General features: G+C 43.7%; 1 protein-coding gene across 4 annotated transcripts in view; it reads right to left on the bottom strand.

Annotated features, from left to right (window-relative positions):
* The window catches only part of NEURL1 (neuralized E3 ubiquitin protein ligase 1), a 166013-nt gene that overhangs the window by 3606 nt on the left and 143947 nt on the right, over positions 1–18460 (bottom strand). For all 4 annotated transcript variants that reach the window (XM_069796900.1, XM_069796902.1, XM_069796901.1 and 1 more), the window contains exons 4-5: positions 16958–17638; positions 720–866 (exon numbers count right to left, since the gene is read on the bottom strand). In XM_069796900.1, the coding sequence (XP_069653001.1) occupies positions 720–866; positions 16958–17638 (828 nt within the window). The remainder of the gene's footprint in view (positions 1–719; positions 867–16957; positions 17639–18460) is intronic.

Below are 18460 nucleotides of genomic sequence, written 5' to 3'. Positions count from 1 at the left end.
GTCGCAAGATAATGAGAAAATTTCTATTTTTTTCCCTCAAAACCCATTAAAAATCTGAATGTTTGCTGTCACCAGTTACTAGACTTGAGACTGGTAGGTACCTTCAGTGAAAAACAACCTTGGTTTGGACAACAATGACAAGGATTTGGTAAGTTATATATCCCACCATCAATGCCTTGGGATCATGCAGGTGCCTGGGGGTTTTAAAAAATGCTGCGGAACAGCCTATCATTTACTACTGCATGTACATTTATCTAAATATCACTGGAATTTATCGGCATACTAGAAATATCAATACCGCCTTTTTCTGCAGAGGGTACTGAAGGTGTGTGGAGAGGGAAAGGGGGGAATATCTGTAGCTCCAGTCTAAGCTAGCATGCAACATGTCACTGCCACAAAGCTCTCCAGAAGGAGCTGTGCATCACAGGGCCACGCACATAACAGAAACCCTGCTTCCTCCCTTGGGACCGATCATGATGAAAAGGGTTGGAGATATATTGCTGTTTAGGCATCTAAGCAGCTTCCACGTAAAACAGACTGAAAACAGCCTTTGCAGAGGCTCTCCCTTCCCCCCCTCAAGGGAGCTGTCAGGAGACTCTGTTGATCATTGTGGTTTTAGGGTCCTTCTGGGAGACAAGTGTGAGACTGTGAAGGGAAGCAGTGCAGGAGCGGGCAAGGGGAGGCAAAGGCAAGGCAGCAGGGGATCCCACCACACTTACCACTGATAGAGCTGCAGAGGGGGCCAGAGCCACATGTAGACAATATGGGGTCAGAGACGCCGCTGCAGAGGACGGTGGGGGAATTGGGTGTCGATGTGGGCGAGCTTGGTGTGGACAGTCCCAGCCGCTCAGCTAATATGGTGGAACCTGCAACACGAGAAAAGAAACCTACAGTTACTTTTAAAAATTGGGGCTGATGACACACTGGGGATATGTGGCAGGGGTGCAGCTCTCAGTGCTTGTCAGGAGTTGTGTCTCATCAGCATAAAATCTAGGGAAGAGATAAAGGAAAAAAAACCTCATATGCCTTTTTAAATGCTAGCAGCTGGCCCTGAAGAGACATTGAGCTCCCACAGCCCCTGAAATTTGCTGGAGCTCCTTTAGCCATCATAACGCTTTGTTTCTGCCCTTAAATGTGTCTCAAGTCATTAAGTGCTGTTACTTTCCTTACGGTTTCATGCTCATATGCACCCTCAGCACTATATCCAGCGATGGGCTTGTGGCCAGTAGAGGGGACAGCCTGCAGTAGGGTGGGCTGGACTCCAGCACAAGAACATATCACCTTGTCAAAGCACTCTTCACTAACCCAGTGCAAAACTGCATCACTCCAGGCTCTCACAAATTCATCAAAGTCACTCAAGGACTTCCTAGAGACAATCACAAGGGTTTGGCAATCAGGAAAACTTAGGTCTGCTCACTGCTCTGCCTCTTTTGTAGGATGGCTTCTGTCAGAGGTGGGGATAAGTCACCAAAATGCATTTGGCTCTGGGATGAACAAGGACACCTCTGCCCCCATTCAGGAATGTTTTCTCCACTCCCTGCATGTCTGGATGTGATGGCTCAAGAGTGCAGAGCCCCTTCAAGTCCCTTCTAGGTGTCCCCAGCTCCATTACCTCCTGCTCTCACTGCCCACCATCACCCCTGTGTTAGTGTGCTCTCTGCCAGAAAAGCCAGCTCTGCCCCACAGCCTGCTGGGCATGCTCCCTCCATCTCAGCCTCTTTCTTCTGCTGTTAAAACAAGCATCTTAAAGCCCTTTCCAGAAGGGAAAAAAATGGGAATGCTTAAAACTCTAGCTGCTGCAAAGGTTTTGTAGGGGGAATATAATTGTTAACAATGCAGCCTGGTCTTCAGTAAGACAGTGGTGAGACAGTGGCATACACATGCATGAACCAAGGTATGGTTTCTTGGTGGTAAGAACTAGTTTGCCTGTGGTTTTAAAGTTTCTAGTTCCCCAGCTGAGAAGACAACCAGGGTAACTCCAAATCAGAAATAAAATGCTAAGACTTCTTCATGTTACCATATAAGGAACCAAGAGACACAGAGGGTTTGGATCTGCAGCGTCCTCGATGAGTCGGAGGCTACTCTCCAGAGAAAAAGCAGCAGTAGGAGGTCAGGAAAACCCTGTGCGCCAGAAAGGTCCTTCAGTTCTACTTGCAGGGAGGCTACCAAGACAAGGAGGACCAAACCTGGGAATCGGGGACTCCAAGTGCCAACAGTGGATTGTGCAAAAAAAGAAAAAGCACAGCAGCAGCTAATGCCAGATTCTCCTGCCCTTTTTAGTAGAACAAGACCGACCAGTTTAAGTGTAGCACAGGGATGGAGGGGGCGTCATGTATGCATCGAAATCTGTTCTGAGGACTGCGTATGGGAGAAGCAATTAACTTCAGCCTTCAGTCCCTCAGTTTTACCCCTTTTCAAATGAGGAGTGCTTTGCTCCCAGGCACAATCTGAAGTTGAATTAGCCTCTACATTATAAAGGGCTTTGGGGCTCTCACACTTGAGATGCTGTAGAGAGGCACCTCCTTTATCACACACATGAGAGCTGAGGCTGGAGTTTAGCTCAGTAAATATGCAAAGAGAATGATGCAGCCTCTAATGACAGCCACTAGCAATGGCCCTTCCCCTCCAATCTGACAGATGACCGTAGCAGAAAACTTGCCCTGTGGGTAACACACACTGTAAACAGGCCCAGCAGGGGCACAGATTTCAGCTCGTTCACTGCACACAGAACAAATATGAACACTGAGCAGCTGAACAAGTTTTTCAAGCCTTCCCTCTCCTCCCTGCAGCCTGGAGACATTTCTTCCATTCGGCTGACACACAGCACACTGCATTTCTAACACCAACCTGGTCATTTCATTAAATGCAAAATAAAAGCTACTAGGAGCATTTTTCTTCCTGGACTAATAGAATTTGGAGGTGCCCCAAGTGTCACAGAGTATGAACTGATGAAGCATGATGGCAGCAGTGCAAATGGCCTTGCCGCAGTGTAAGGAGAGCTTGTCAGTGCAGGAGCCGCAATCTTCTCTGGTTGTAGCTGGTCTGAGTCCCAAAATGGCCTTACCCAAGACCCAAGGGCCAGCACGCACCTTCCCAATTCTTTCTCCTAACACAAGGCACAGCTCTTGACTTTTCTCCAGCGTAAGTATAGAGCTTTGTTTAAAACAAATTGAGTTTCCTACCAGACAAGACACACTTCTCCCTTGGTGACAGAATAATCAACATAAGACACGTTACTCATGCTGTTAATATATTGCTGGATGGTGTGCAGATACCATGACAGCATGGAATGAGATCATGTGCAGGGTGGAATGAGTGTGGCCAGCTTGGCTTAACTAAAACCAGATACATGTGCTCAAGGCCAAACACGCTTATTGTGTGCACAGAGCTCCCACCAAGAGCTAGCTTTCAAACCATGATTTTAAAAAATTAAATAATCCTAAATAAATAAATTTAAACATTCCTCCTCTCTCTAAAGGCCCCAGATAAATTGTTTCTGCTGCTAACTTGTCTCATGCTTGTTCTCAAATATGCTGAACACACTGGAATCACCTTTAAGTGGATTTTGAATCAATTCGTTTGCTGTTTTATCTTTGCAAAGTCCAATTATTACCAAAATCCAATGCAGATTGACTCTTTCTCTGCACTTCTGTCATCGCTCTGGGAGAGATGCAAACAAATGAACCTATACATCCACCCACAAAAGGAAAAAGAATATTATATTTTCAGTAGAAGAGAGCATTACCATGGAATGTACAGACAACATGCCAGGAAAGGCTGCTAGTATGCTAAAGGTTTGTAATTCAAAATGGTCTTGCCAAACTGGAAATAGGATCAGAAATAAATGGGATGGTATTCAATACTATCAAATGCAAAATGCAGCACTTAAGCACAGATAATCAGCTACCCAAACACAGGACAGGGAATTAGTCCATTCAATTAGAAATACAGCTGTCCTACAGAAAAAGGCCTGGGGATTGCTGGAGGTCACCAGCTGATCATAAATCAACAATGCCATTCTGTTATGACAAGGTTGCACCAATCCAGGGTCATATGAGGCTGGTTAGGGACTGGAGCAGGAGCCTGGAGGCACTGTGGTATCTTTGTCCCTGGAAATACTCAAAACTTGACTGGACATGGTCTTGTACTAACTTGGAAGTTGGCCCTGCTTTGAGCAGGAGATTGGATTAGATAATTCCCAGGGGTCCCTTCCGACCTAAAATGTTGTATGATTCTACGATTTTTAGATGGCAGCATTTTTCACAGGCTGCTAAAAGGAGAGAAGAAACAATCTGTTCTTCGTGAAACTTCTGGATAAGGCATGAAATCATGGGTTCAGACTCCTAAGGTATTCAGATTAGACATTATGTAGAAAGTGAAGCACTGTAAAGCAATCGGGCTTCCCAGAAAGACTACGGCATCTCTATGATTAGAGCTCTTTGAAGTAGGTAGTCTCTTGGGATACTATCCAGCATTTATGATTTTTATGAGAATGGTTATCTGTATCCATAATTGCCCTTTTATAGAATGTCCTAACTGTGGCCAAAATACAGCAGCTGTGGCTGTCAGAGATGCTTTTGGCTCTCTGTATTTATTGTGGTGAACAGGGTGGTTTCCCAGCACATTGCAATCCACTCTCAGGGGATATCGTCTGAGGCTGTCCCAACTTTTAAGCATCTCTCTTAATGGCAGCTGTCTGGGGAAAGCTGTACCACTGAAGGATTTACGTTGGTAAGAAGGCCAGATACAAAGTCAATACTCCCTAAAAATAAATAAAATTTTCAATTAACTCTCCCCCTTAATTAATTTATAAAAATATTATGTCTACATTTCTTTCTCATAACAATGTGATTATGTTGACCTGCTTATTACCGCATAAGCCCTAGAGAGAGAACTGGAAAACAACCACAACAACAAAACCAGGTGGGAAGAGCAATGTGCTGTCTGCATTCTCCTTCTGGATATGCTTATGGGCATTTGCTATGATGCAAGTAAATCCCCAGGGCATCTCTGTGGCCCAGAGCAGGGAGTAGCTGCCACGAATCTGTTCTGCAGCTATTCCCAACCCATTGCTAGCAAGCAGTATATTAATACTCCCAGATTCAAACTACAGCTGAGATGGAGAGAAAAGTAGAGTAATGCCAAAGAGCATGTTGCTTCCTTATTACTGTTGACTTTGGATCACTGAAGGTTGGGAAACTGACAGGTTAAGGTGTTCATAACACATTTCTTAATCTAGTATCTATTCCTGAGAGAGGTGATAGAGGGGCAGGGCCATTCCTGGGACTTAAATAACGACAACAGGCTGAACTCCACCAGATTGTGAAAAACATCCATCAGCCAGTGAAAGGTGCCCAGTAACTTCTTGGGATTTGATTAGGGCATTCCTCATACTGTCCCAGTATGGGGAGGAGTGTTCATGTTCAAAAGGAGACAAAAGCAAGACTCAACCCATTTTACTAAATCTCTCTCTCTCTCTCTTATCCTTTCCCCCCTCATAATTAAATTCAATATTTTATAGTCCCATTGCACTTTTTCAGATCTTAACCCAAAAGGCCTGCAAGCACAATGTTCCTGTCAGAGCACTGGGACTGTGCTTGTGGAAGTCTTGCAGAAACCAGGCTCCACAGGCTGAAAATGTCTGCTGCTTTGAAGTGGAAATGTGGTACTGCATAGTCTGGAGACTTTGCTTTCAAGGTAGAAAAGAAACAAATGAGCAATACCCAGTGTTTGCTGGCTGCAAACAGGAATGAATATCATGATTTGTGCCCCCAGAATGCTTTCTGGCAATGCCAAACACCACCTCAGGTATCACACTCACCTTCTGTTATTTGCATTACCTGTCTAGGCTCTTAATGACTATTTCACAAGCGTTATAAGAATAATCCATAATCACTCAGTCTGCCCTCCAGAGCTATCCTTTTTTTCCCCTTTGGACCCATCCAAAAACTTTGTTTTTCCTGGCTTATAGCATGCTGTCAGTAAATGACCACTACTGTCCGACTCACAGTTCACATAGTTTGATTATCTTCACCTCTTTAAATGGGCTTTTCTTACTCATACCCATCTTAAGGACTACACCAGGATCTTAACTAAACATTGTACCTAAAAGACAAAACATGGGAGCCTCCTGCCATAGTTTCTAAGGAAGATAAAGTCTTATGCAACATACTGACTTGCCCATATGCTGACTATCATGTGGAGCACACTGACAGCCCCTTCTTTTAAATAGGACAGCTAATAAAGATCAGGTAATCACCAATAGTAATCACAGATTTTCAGTGTTGTTCCATCCATCCACAGGTCCCAGAGCTTCCAGCACACAGTGGAAAAGATTAGAACAGCTGCTGAAATCCGGTTGCAGCCTTCAACTGGCATATTTAAGGATGCTCAAGAGAGCTGTGCACTTCTCAAACATTTTAGTCCAGTGAGCTCTGGGCATCTGACAGTCATAGTCATTTAGATGCCTTTCAAAACTCTCAACTTGATTTCCCTTTGTTAGGAGCCAGATTTTTAAGCCTGTCAGCTAAAATAATTCCCCTATCTCAAAAACTGCTCAATATCCATTCTCACATTTAACACTCTCACTGTATCAGGGCCATTGATTTTGTTATCTAAATAGGATCAAGGTTCTTTCAAAAATCTGGCACAATTGTGGGTACTGAGCTCATGTGAACATCTGCATAAGGAGATCTGTCCCATAACACATCAGCTTCTGCAGTGTGAGTGGGCTGTGATGTTACTGGGACAGGATACTAGAGCAACTTAACCCTGTAAGAGTCATATCTTTGCATAATCTAATGTGCTACAGATCTTTGGCTTTATAGTGACCACTAGAATGTGAACACCCTTGATAAATAACCATGTGCAAGACTGGTAGGACTGGGACCTCAATTTTGGACCTTACTTTTTTTTACTTAAAAATCTTTTATATAAGTCGTCTTTTTTTTTCTGCTCATGGATGTAGCATGTGTACAACTTTCCCACTCCATTCATCCACCCATTTCAGAAAAGGGTAGAGATATACTTTTAACTATTAGAGAATGCAGACTGGTGGAATTACACAGCTCTTTTGCATATTACAAGAACAAAAGCCAATATTGAACATGCAGTGGGGAACCTAGAACAGTACACTAAATGTGTATGGCCATGCTCGAGTGGGTCCAGAGGAAGGCCACGAAGATGATCAGGGGGCTGGAGCACCTCCCTTATGAGGACAGGCTGAGAGAGTTGGGGTTGTTCAGCCTGGAGAAGAGAAGGCTCAGGGGAGACAGTATTGTGGCCTTCCAGTAATTAAAGGAGGCCTACAGGAAAGATGGGGAGAGACTCTAACAGGGACTGTAGTGATAGGATGAGGCGTGAAGGCTTTAAACTGAAAGAAGGTAGATTTAGGTTAGATATTAGGAAAAAAGTCTTTACTGTGAGGGTTTGTGAGGCACTGCAACAGGTTGCCCAGAGAAGTTGTAGCTGGCCCGTGCCTGGAAGTATTCAAGGCCAAGTTGGCTGGGGCTTTGAGCAACCTGGTATAGTGGAAGATGTCCCTGCCCATGGCAGGGGGCTTGGAACTAGGTGATCTTTAAGATCCCTCCCAGTACACACTGTACTGAGAACTCCTGGGTTCTTTCCTCTGTCTTCTACCAGAAAGACAAAGTTTCTGTCTTGGGATGTTCCCCAGGCAGATGTCAGACTAACACCTCTCCCTTGACACTGACACTAGGAACCCTGGTATTCCATGAGTGGCACATCCACTAAAAAGTGGGTCTTATCAAGACAAGCTTTGCAAGAGCTAAATCCTTCCATGTTTTATTTCAGTAAATGGTTTTCACTAATGCAAATGTTCCACCAGATGTAGAGAGAGCGGCAAATACCAAACACGGTTTCAGCAAGATAGTCTCAATGCTAAAATGACAGCCCCCACCCCAGCATGCTCTCTGGTCTGAAGAGCAGCCATATACTTTTCTGCACATTATCACATTTCCTTGCCTCCAGCCAAGGCTGCAGGAGAGTTATTCTGTCCCCCAGGGCCACTCAGGTCTTGCCCAACAATTTTGAATCCATCATGCTAAAACAAAGGAACAAAGCACCTGTTGCTGCCTGGGCACATGGTAGTTAAAGATCAACAATAATGTTAGGGAAGGATATAAGCATATACATCACTTCTGAATGCTATAAAATACATGTATTTACACAGCCATTTGTTATGTTCCCACGGTGATGGGAACAATACTACATTGACCAGAAACCAGAGCTTCCTTCCCCTTGGGCTCAATGGTTTTTGGCCAACCATGCCCCCAGAGCCCAGCCTCTGTGCTGCAGCTCATCTCTGCCTCTCAGGTGACCGACATAGTTGATGATCCATGGGGTTTTTTGCATTGAAGTATTTCCTGGAGGATTTAAAAGCTGTTCTGAATAGAACAATATTACATTTTGTTCTTTACAAGCCCATGAAAACATAAGCGATTTTGCATTGTGCTACAGAAATGTCCAGAAATAGGTCAAAAAAGCAGCCTGGCAGATTTTGCATGGAAAACCATAAGGCCTGTGTTTGCAGATGGGTGTCAGACAATCACTGTTCAGGGAAGTAAAAGCTAGATCCAAACCACATGGAGAACAACAGTTCAGACTTGCATGTGGATCAGAAACGGAGTGTAATTTATGGCTTCACGGGAGCATTGCTGTCTGCTGTGTCCAGATGGGCAGCAGGGCACCAGCACATCTATTACTCTCCTGCAGTCATATGCACACTCCAGCTAAGCAGGAGAAACGTGGAAGCTCCAAACACCACAGAAGCTTTTGATTCAGCAACTCTTACAGCCCAAGCCCAATGTGCTGTCTGAAAGCAAAGAACACACAGTAAACTTATAGGGTATCTTTCCTGACCTGACAGGTGAAGTTCAGCAGTTAGTCAGCACTTCATCCTGCAAAATCCTGAGGGCATGGACACCATGCAATGAACATCTAGCTGAACTGAAGTGAAAGAGCCTCTAATGGGGTTCCATCTCTCAACCTGAAAAATACTAGATGAACAAAGCACCCAGACAGATGCTTAGATCAAGAAGAGGTAAAAAAAGAAGCCTGGATTAAGTAGCTGTCCTGGTTTCAGCTGGGATAGAGTTGATTTTCTTTCTAGTAGCTGGTATAGTGTTATGTTTTGGATTTAGTATGAGAATAATGCTGGTAACACACTGATGTTTTTAGTTGTTGCTAAGTAGTGTTTATACTAAGTCAAGGTTTTTTCAGCTTCTCATGCCCAGCCAGCAAGAAGGCTGGAGGGGCACAAGCAGTTGGGAGGGGACACAGCCAGGACAGCTGACCCAAACTGGCCAAAGGGGTATTCCATATACGCAGTATATAAACTGGGGGGAGTTGGCCGAGGGGGCAGATCCCTGCTCGGGGACTAACTGGGCATTGGTCAGCAAGTGGTGAGCAATTGCATTGTACATCACTTGTTTTGTATATTCCAATTCATCATCATCATCATCATCATAATCATCATCATCATCATCATCATCATCATTATTATTATTATTATTATTATCTTCCTTTCCGTCCTCTTAAACTGTTCGTATCTCAACCCACGAGTTTTACTTTTTTCTGATTCTCTCCCCTGTCCCACTGGGTGGGGGGGAGTGAGCGAGCAGCTGCATGGTGCTTAGTTGCTGGCTGGGGTTAAACCGCGACAGTAGCTGAACCATGTGAAAAATGAGAGTTGTAGCTTTCATCTTGTTTAAGAAAAACAAAACAAAAAGCCCTCTAAAAGATCACAGGTATTAATTACCCTGGCCAAAAATGTTTCTGTTCATAAACAGCACCTTTTCCAAATCCATCTCAAAAGGGCCATTTGGCTCAGAGTATTTGGGAGATCACAGCAAAAATAGTTCTGTCAGCAAAAGGAAAATGGCTGCCTAACCCAGCACCTCCAAGCTCTGTGCTTCTCTAGGAGCAACATGTATACATAGGGTGGTAGATGCATACAGGAAACAAATACTTTCACTTGTCTTGGCCAGCACTGCTCTGAATTTCTATGGGACACTGCTGGATGAAAAGGCATCTGACAAAGAGGGAAAAGAAAGAGTTTAGTCTGCTATGTCATTCTCACAGTAGCCAGAATAACTAACTCATGCCAGTGTTAGTTCAAAGAATAGGCAGATTTTATCAGTTCTGAGAAGTTGCAATTCAAAGAGGCTGGTATATGATCCCATATCCTGTATATTCACTGTAGGTAGGCAAAGGTGTTATGAGATAAGGGAGATCTATACATCACTTACTATGAACATCTCACTGCAGCCAGGGATAGTTTATTATCCTAGTGATGATGATAATTTCCGCTCTTGTGGAGGAGAGTGTGCAGAGGACGAGACATTTGCAAGCCCTCTGGCTGTTGCTTAGATGAAGTCCACTTGCTTTACCCTGCCTTTACCCAGACGCTGGTTGATACCTCAGTACACAGGCTAATGGTAACTGACTTAGCCGTGGCAAGTGTGGGTTAATTATGTCATGTGTGATGAGATCTTTAGAGGGATGGTACAAAGGTGCCGTGAGTAGGTATTAGTTCTGACATTGCTGACACTGACCACAAGGGACAAGCATTTGACTGCATCCAACTCTCTGTGACTGTGCAGTTTTCCAAGGCACAAGTTATAAAGCAACTTGTCCTCTCTAACACAACAGCTTCTCTTTGTACTAAATCTCCTTTAAAACAATGAACATAAAACAGGACGTGAATGAAGAGCCCCATGCAGTGCTAGAATCAAGCCCAGAAGTTACAGACACTGTAATGCTCTTGTGCAGCTCTTGCAACTTAACATCAGTAATGTGTGCTTCACTTGCAATAAAAGATAAAACCATGCATGATAGGAGGGTTTATGAAGAGGCATCAATTAATACAAGTGGATTTCTTTCTAAGAGGCACTGAATATTAACTCTCTTCCTTCCCTCCTAGACTCTAAAACCATAAAACACCATGTAGCCTGCAATGCATAGGAACTCCAGGCAGTTAAGTGCCACACAACACAGGCCTGTTAGATCCCAATCAGCTTAATGAGGCCATTCTCCATACAAGTGGGAAATGTTTCCAAAATAAAAAAAAAGCACGGACGATAAAACTCTTGGGCACTTCTAATTGAATGCGTGTTAAAAGAAGAGATTGATTACATGCATTTCTGTGCAACAATGTTATGCATTTATCAGGCTTCTCTTGTGCTGTGTTTAACTTGGCAATTTCCACATCATGGGAATGAACCAAGATGGAGAAGCATCAAGTTCCCAAGTGGGTAAAGTACCAGCCACCTCTGAGATCAGAGATGAGGGTGTGCGATTCACTACGGCAAAGAACTATATTCTCTCAAACAGGAGAAGCTTACAAATTCAGAGCTGGAGAACCAAGATCTCCTTGCCTGTGTGAGATAGATACTTTTCTATAAACTGTACCTACTGTCTGCACTATGGGCAGTGTGTATAACTGTGCATACCAATTACCATTTAAATATTTTGCATGCTTGCTGCAGTAATTGCATGTGCAAAGTATGTAACTTCAACCAGGAGTAGGTTTTTGGAAGGGACGGATACTCTGCCATGAGATGCTGGAGTCCTTGGACAGTCAAGGTGCAACCACAGGCTAAGATAATTGTTTACATAGGAAGGGACAAAAGCCTGGGAAGAGAGGGGGCAAGATGGGATCAGCTCCCAAAAAGCCCTACAGATTCTTAGGAGGATCAGGCCAGACAAGTGCCACAGCAGAGACCAGAGAAAAAGAGGAGAAAGTCTCCCCTGGAGATAATCTGGAGACAGGAGTTGCAGGAACTGTATCAGCAAGGTAAGTGAGGAATCCTGGGATTCAGAGGAATAATCCTGGTTAGAAAGGAGAGGGTGGTCTTCAAGGCTCAGATATGGCCTCTGAATCACTAGTGGTCCATGGAGAGCTGGTCACTCACCTGTGATGGAGCTAAAGTCAAAGAAAACCAAAGAGGGCAGTGTGATTAACGTCACAGGAGGGAAAGTAATTTCCCCTGGTTAAACCATTGCTCTGTGTCACCTAAGCAAGATGCTACTCTGTTCACCCATGAAACTGCAACTCTTTCCAGTTGGTTCCTCGGGATAAGGGCTCTGTTGCAACATGGACAGCAGTACCAGGGCTGCTAAGCTTGACCACCAGCGAGAGTCCTAATGGGCACAGCTTGGAGTAAACCTGCCTGTAATGGGCTTGACTGGAGTTTGCCTCTACACACTGGCACTGAGGCCACGTCAGATCAAATTTCACTTTTGACTTAAAGAGCCCTTTGCCAGCACCTTTTGTCCCACAGTACTCTGGTGAACTAAGCCCCAATTTGGTCCTTTGCCAACTGCTGTTGTCAGAAATCTCAAGGAATCAAGGATTCATAGTTGTTCTGTCTGCAAGTCCCTGGTCAGCTCTTTCCTCCCTCCCCCAGTTTTGAGCCCTTTGACCAATGTCAAGAAAGTCTGAAAGAAGAATGGAAACCTCAGCAACAATTGATTTCTACATATTTTGCAATGGGCAGCTAAGTAGGAGCCCCAACTCATATACCCACGGTAAAGGAGGTAGGAGAGTTTAGCCCACACACTCTGCATTTATCCAGCATGGATGTGAACACAGACTTACCCACACCAAATGCTAGCTCTTGGGTGGGTTTTTTCAAGTCTAATGCTGCTCTTGGCCAGCATTAGGATACATCGAGAGAGCTGCAATATTGTGCAGCTGTTCTGGTGGGGCTGGAGTTATTGAAGTGCATGGATAGAAAGGACACAGATAAACTGGCAACTCGGCTTCATTAGTATGACTGTTGCTGGAACATGTTATTTCATTGCTCAAAAGAAAACTTCAATATTACTGGAAAGGATGAAATTCGCAAGGGAAACCGCACCAAAAAAAAAAAAAAAGGAGATGAAGGAAGATGTTTTACACATTGGTGATTCACTCTGAGACAAAAGAAAATGAAAGCATATCCCCAACCATTTGGATCCCCAAATACTAAATATATAAACTTATTGCTGTGATAGCTCCTCCAGACATGAGTCATACATTTTAAACCTTATGGGGTCAATCAATTTAACTTCATAAATGAATTACACCACCAAAACCAGACCAATGTATCCAGACTGGCTCATTTCAACCTTTCAGAGCTGTCGATAAAACTATGTGTGAGCTGAAATGCGTACCAGCAAAAGCTGAAAGCAGTAAATCAAATTTAATAGGCTGGTTTGTTGAATGTACAGGAATGATGCCTGAAAAAAAAAATCAACCCAAGCCTGAACTAATGGAATTCCTAAAGGATATGCAAAGACTGTTTCATTTCTACATGCCTAATGATCTGGGTTTCTGTTTGGTTGTCTTTATGTGCATAACCCACAGAATTTCTGAATTAAGACCAGCACTTTACATACAAAATATTTAGAAGGGCTTCCAAACCTGACAAAAAGATCTATTGCTCCCCTCTATAGCTGGTTCCTGTAGTTAATTACCCTCACTTATGTTTAATATAAATTTGTGTCCCTTCATTTTCCAGCAGCTCGATACTTTTTATGCTATTATCAGCTACATTAAAGTGCCCTTCTCTTTCATTTATCTTCCCTCCATGCTGGTCAAGTTGCCTTTTAACCTTTTCTTTGCAACAAACTGACATCATTCCACCTGCCACTACAGATGACTGTGGCCTCTCATGGTGCTATAGTCGTGCTTGTGTTTAATTTATTTTCCCTTTGCTGCGGTGACATAAAGAAAAACAGTGTTTCCAACCTCATCTTTATTTTCTGCTTTTCTATTTCTCCTACAGCAAATATATTGCCAGTATATGATGCCAGATTGATAAGATGGAAACAGAAGTCAGAATTCTTTACTATCAAACCAATCCGACACTGCCCTCCTCTTGTAAAGAGTTCTCTAAGACCATCAGCCTGGGTAGAGATGGCCTCCCCTGATATTTAGGTTAGGAAATAAATGTTGTATCCCCAACACTGTGGAATAACTGCCGTCAGCAAATGTCAGCTTCTGTGGTAAAGCCACAAGCCAGGAGAGACCTGAGCTTCGTCCTGCTCTGGGTCAGGACCAAATAACTCATCTCAAGGCGTGAAATGTAGTATCCAGTGATCAATACCCTGAGCCATGTTGTTCACTGAGTCAAAAATAAACCTTCTCTAGGTGCAAGAGTGTCATTGCTGCTCTCCATCTTCTCCATCCTCCAAACAAAACAGAAAAGCTGGAGAAGCAGCAAAACCAGCAACTTTAATTTCATTTTATAGTCTGCTGTAGTGCTGATGCTCTTTAACATGGCATAACATTGCTTTGATTAATCTAATAATGATATGCCCCCAGAAATAGAATGACATCTGCTATTTAAGATAGTTTTGGTACAATTATGCCTCTTGCAGTATTTGTGTCCCATTTCTTTCAAGGATACGGAACTTCACTTTTTCTATTAAAACTAGAAAAATATGACTATAAACATGTCTTCTTCTGTGATATAAAGCTCTAACTACAAAAGACAGATCACACAAAATTACTCTTGTTTGCATTCTGAAGATGGAGCTTGTCATTAGAAAGATGAATACTTTATATTCTTCTTACATTTTCTAATATTATAATGACAGATACTATGGCAAGCACCATAATCTGTTCCACTGCAATACAAACTGCACATCACCTCCCTAATAATATTGCAAAAGCTAGAGATGGGAGCTCATTATTTTCTTTGCCTTCCGTTGGGATATTGCTGATCCATATAATTACTGCAGTTGCAGAGATATGCAGTGTTGGGACAGCGTCAGTGCTCCTCTCTGGGCAGTTTACTGTACTGATATACTGATATGGGGACCATGCTGCTCCCAGCATTGTTATACTGGAAACATAGGTCTGAAAAGCTCTGTTTTTACTTTAACACCTGTTAAAGATTCTAGGCAAGCTCCAATTTTGTAGCTTTTAACTGGGAGATAGCAGCTTGCTGCCCAAGCTGATGTGGATAAAGCTGTACACTCAGCAGGGTCCTACCCTTTCCTTGAGAGAGTCAAGGTCAGCAAGTCTGGTTCTTTCCACTTACATCTCACTTAAGAACAATAGCCCATTTTCAGCTTCTCTTCCAGTGACTGAGTCCTGGAAAGTCTGTTACGTGGTCACAAATACCAGTAGTGAGGTGTTTTCCAACTCAGCAGATTTCATCTCATGTATCCAAATGCAGATTTATCTAAAACATGCACTGGGAGTGTACTGGTTTGGGCTGAACTTGTGAGCAGGTAGGGAGGACATACACAGGGTATGCACAGCAGGAGGTTTGCCTCGAATGCAGGAGGCCTGTGTTTAAGTTCGTGCTCGGTTGAATTCTGTATGAGGACATGATTCTGTCCCTCTGGTGAAACACATCCTTGCTGTCCTGTTTCAGGACCCATTGCAAGCAGGCTATTTGCTCTGTGCAAAACTGCCAGAATTAGTGAGCTCGTATGAAAGGAAGCACTGGTCAATGACTTTTAGTTTTACCAGCAGCTCAATGACCAGAGGATGTTTTCCTTCTAACGTATACAGGAGCATTTAATCTCCTACTTTACTGGGATCTGTTTGGCTTCACCTACTATTATCACAATGACATGTTGGTGGAGAGCAGAGCTAGCTGCGGATTATGTGCAGTACCCACAACAAATGTAATCAGGCTGAATTATCAGGGATTGAGTCTTGGGCTCCTGGAAATAAATTGCAGTATTACATTTGTCATCTGTGATCCTTTAAGAGCCACAAAACACTCACAGCATAGGCCTATGGTCAACTTTAAGCAAATTATATAGGGCCCTTCATACTGTGATTAAGGTGAACTGGACCCTGCAGACAGATGTGTGTGTTCACCACAATTTATCTTCAAAGACTGTCTATAAATCCTAAAAAAGGAGGTGTTGGTTGGCTTTTGGGTTCGGGTTTTTTTTCCTGTTGGGTAAGAGGGGCATTTTAATACTGAGGATTTGAAGCCAAAAGGAATTTAGGTATCTTTAAAGTTATATGAATATAACAGTATAAACAAGAAAGGAGCATTTTTAAATCATCTCCAGTTAGAGGAGTACCAGGAATTACATCATGTTCTCAGAATTGATCATTTACTTTCTGACACTGACACCAGCAGAACCATGATATGGTCCAAATTCATGGCCAAACATATCCTACACTTGTGTCCGATAACACACACACACAACAGAAAAAGTAAATTTGATCCTGAGCAAATGCTATTTCAAGGCTTTCCCCTCCACACCTTCAAAACATGAATTTCAGCATCTAAATGAAGTACTTCAGTTAACAGAGCTTAAAACCAGAGCAAAAATACCGAGAGGAAGAGGCCAGCTCTTCAGAGGTCCATCAACCTGTATGAGCTACACTGTCTTAAATAGGGCTGGAGGACAAGGGAACCCCTCTCCTGTTGAGCTGGCCAGTGTCATGCTCTGTGCACCACCAGGATCATGAAGCACAGGGCTTCCTCTCTGCTTGCTAGCCTGCCTCTCAGATATAAGCCTGGGGAAAGCAAGGGGACTGCTCTTTTTGGGAATCGGTCATGCCAGATGATAGCTAACATGCAGAAAAGGGCATCAGATCTCATTTTTCCTGCTGGCTATGCCCTACATTAGGACAGCTCAGAGCACCTCTCCTCTCCCTTCCTTGCTTCTCCTAGGTCAGTTGTGACTCATCTGCACTTTAATGGAGGTCTCTGAGGCTTAATTCACTATCTGAAAAGAGCTTTGAGACCATCAAGTGAAGGATGCTAGAGAAGTGCAAAGAGGTAAGTCTTGTAACTCATATCCACGTGCTATGTATGTGCCTTTGTATATTTTTTTTTTTCCCTTTTACAAAAACAAAATTTGTACCCAGTCCTAGAGCAGGGAGGGAGCCATTCATTCCCTCCACCCTTCCCCTGTGATATATCCTCCCTCACTTTCTTGTGCACGAGGTTCAGAAAAGGGGGGTCCAACATACCCAACAATCGAACTTGCATGACCGCGCCGTGTAAAACGAAGAACATCCAGAGGGGCTGGGAACAGTCCACGCAGACCTGCATGCCAGTGCCAGCACCGTTGTGACTCAAGTGCAGCTCACCATCCGAATTCACCATAAATCCCAGGATGTCTCCGCTCTGGAGAGGCACCACGACTCGGCAGATGGCCCAGAACTCCTTTCGGTCGACCAAGGACTCAGGGTTATAGGGGAGGTCGCTGGGGCGCAAGGTGCCGGGGTCGCAGGACGTCACCCCGTAGGCCAGCGTCCCTGTGCGCACAGCGTTGGACTTGTTGATTTTGACAAAAATGGTTTCGTTGATCCGAAGGGGTCTGCTGGTGAAAACCAAAGTCCTCTCCTCCCGGGCGTGCTCCAGGCGGGCCACGGTTTGGTCGTCAAGGATTTTGACGTGGGGTCCCCGGAGGTGGTGGAAGCGGAGGTCGCTCTCCAGCTGGGAGGGAAGGAGGTGGGAGTGCTGGGAGTTGAGGGAATTCTGCGGGATGGGACACGTCGTAGCCGTCACGTGGAAGGTCTCCTCTTGCAGGTTGAGGTCGCACAGGCTGACCGAGAGGCGCGTGTCCTCCGTGTCCCGCCGCAGCGAGGGCCGACGGATGGCTGTGAAGGAGCGGGGCCGCAGGCAGTCGGGAGGAATGATTTCACTGTCTGTGGAGAGAGAGAAAACAAAAAAGGGGTCACTTCAGAGAAAATGAAAATGTCCAGGAGTTTGCAAATCGCTGTCAGTTTGATTGATATGTTTAAAAGGGAAAATTGGAGACCTGCTGCCATTAATAAATTTTCCCCTTTAAAATATGGAAGCAGAGTATCATAAAATGTATTTCCCATCAATTGCTGTTCTTGTACTTTCTCCACCAGCATCAACATTTTCAGCTTCTTGAGCAGGCAGACTCAAAATCGATGGAAAGCATTGACCAGGGGAGGCTCTCCTTGGAGAGGGGAAGCAGAGGGTAAATATCTGAAATATACCCTGAACATACCAATCAATATCTATGCAGGCTCCAAGTTTTCATGCCCTCTTTATTGACTACAGTAACTCTCATAGATCTAGGCAATAAATATCTAACTACACATTTTTAAATTTAAAAAACAATGCTATGTTCAGTTCTAATTTATTTATCATTATATGAAGTTTAATTAATATTTCTGTATATAATTAATCATTAGTGTGCTGGTGCCCACTGCAAACCAGTACAGATATGGATTTCACAGTGCAGAACTTGGGAATATGCAGTTTTCTATAAATAACATACAATCATTTATTATCTCCAAGCCAAATAATTAAAAATCAAATCCACGGATATATAACAAAGAAAGATGATTCTTACACGTTCAAATCCACCAGTGGCAACAGAATTGCACCTTATCCTCTTTGTTAGTCTCACCTGCTGTTTCAAGAGCTAACCGTCAATTTATTTGATTCTTTTTCTAAGGAACATAATCACTTGCCTCTAATGCCTCAATTACTTT

The sequence above is a fragment of the Haliaeetus albicilla genome, chromosome 11 (assembly GCF_947461875.1).
Source record: "Haliaeetus albicilla chromosome 11, bHalAlb1.1, whole genome shotgun sequence".
NCBI classification, from domain to species: domain Eukaryota; kingdom Metazoa; phylum Chordata; class Aves; order Accipitriformes; family Accipitridae; genus Haliaeetus; species Haliaeetus albicilla.
The sequence above is the reverse complement of the archived record's forward strand: the minus strand, read 5'-3'. Positions and strand labels throughout refer to the sequence as shown.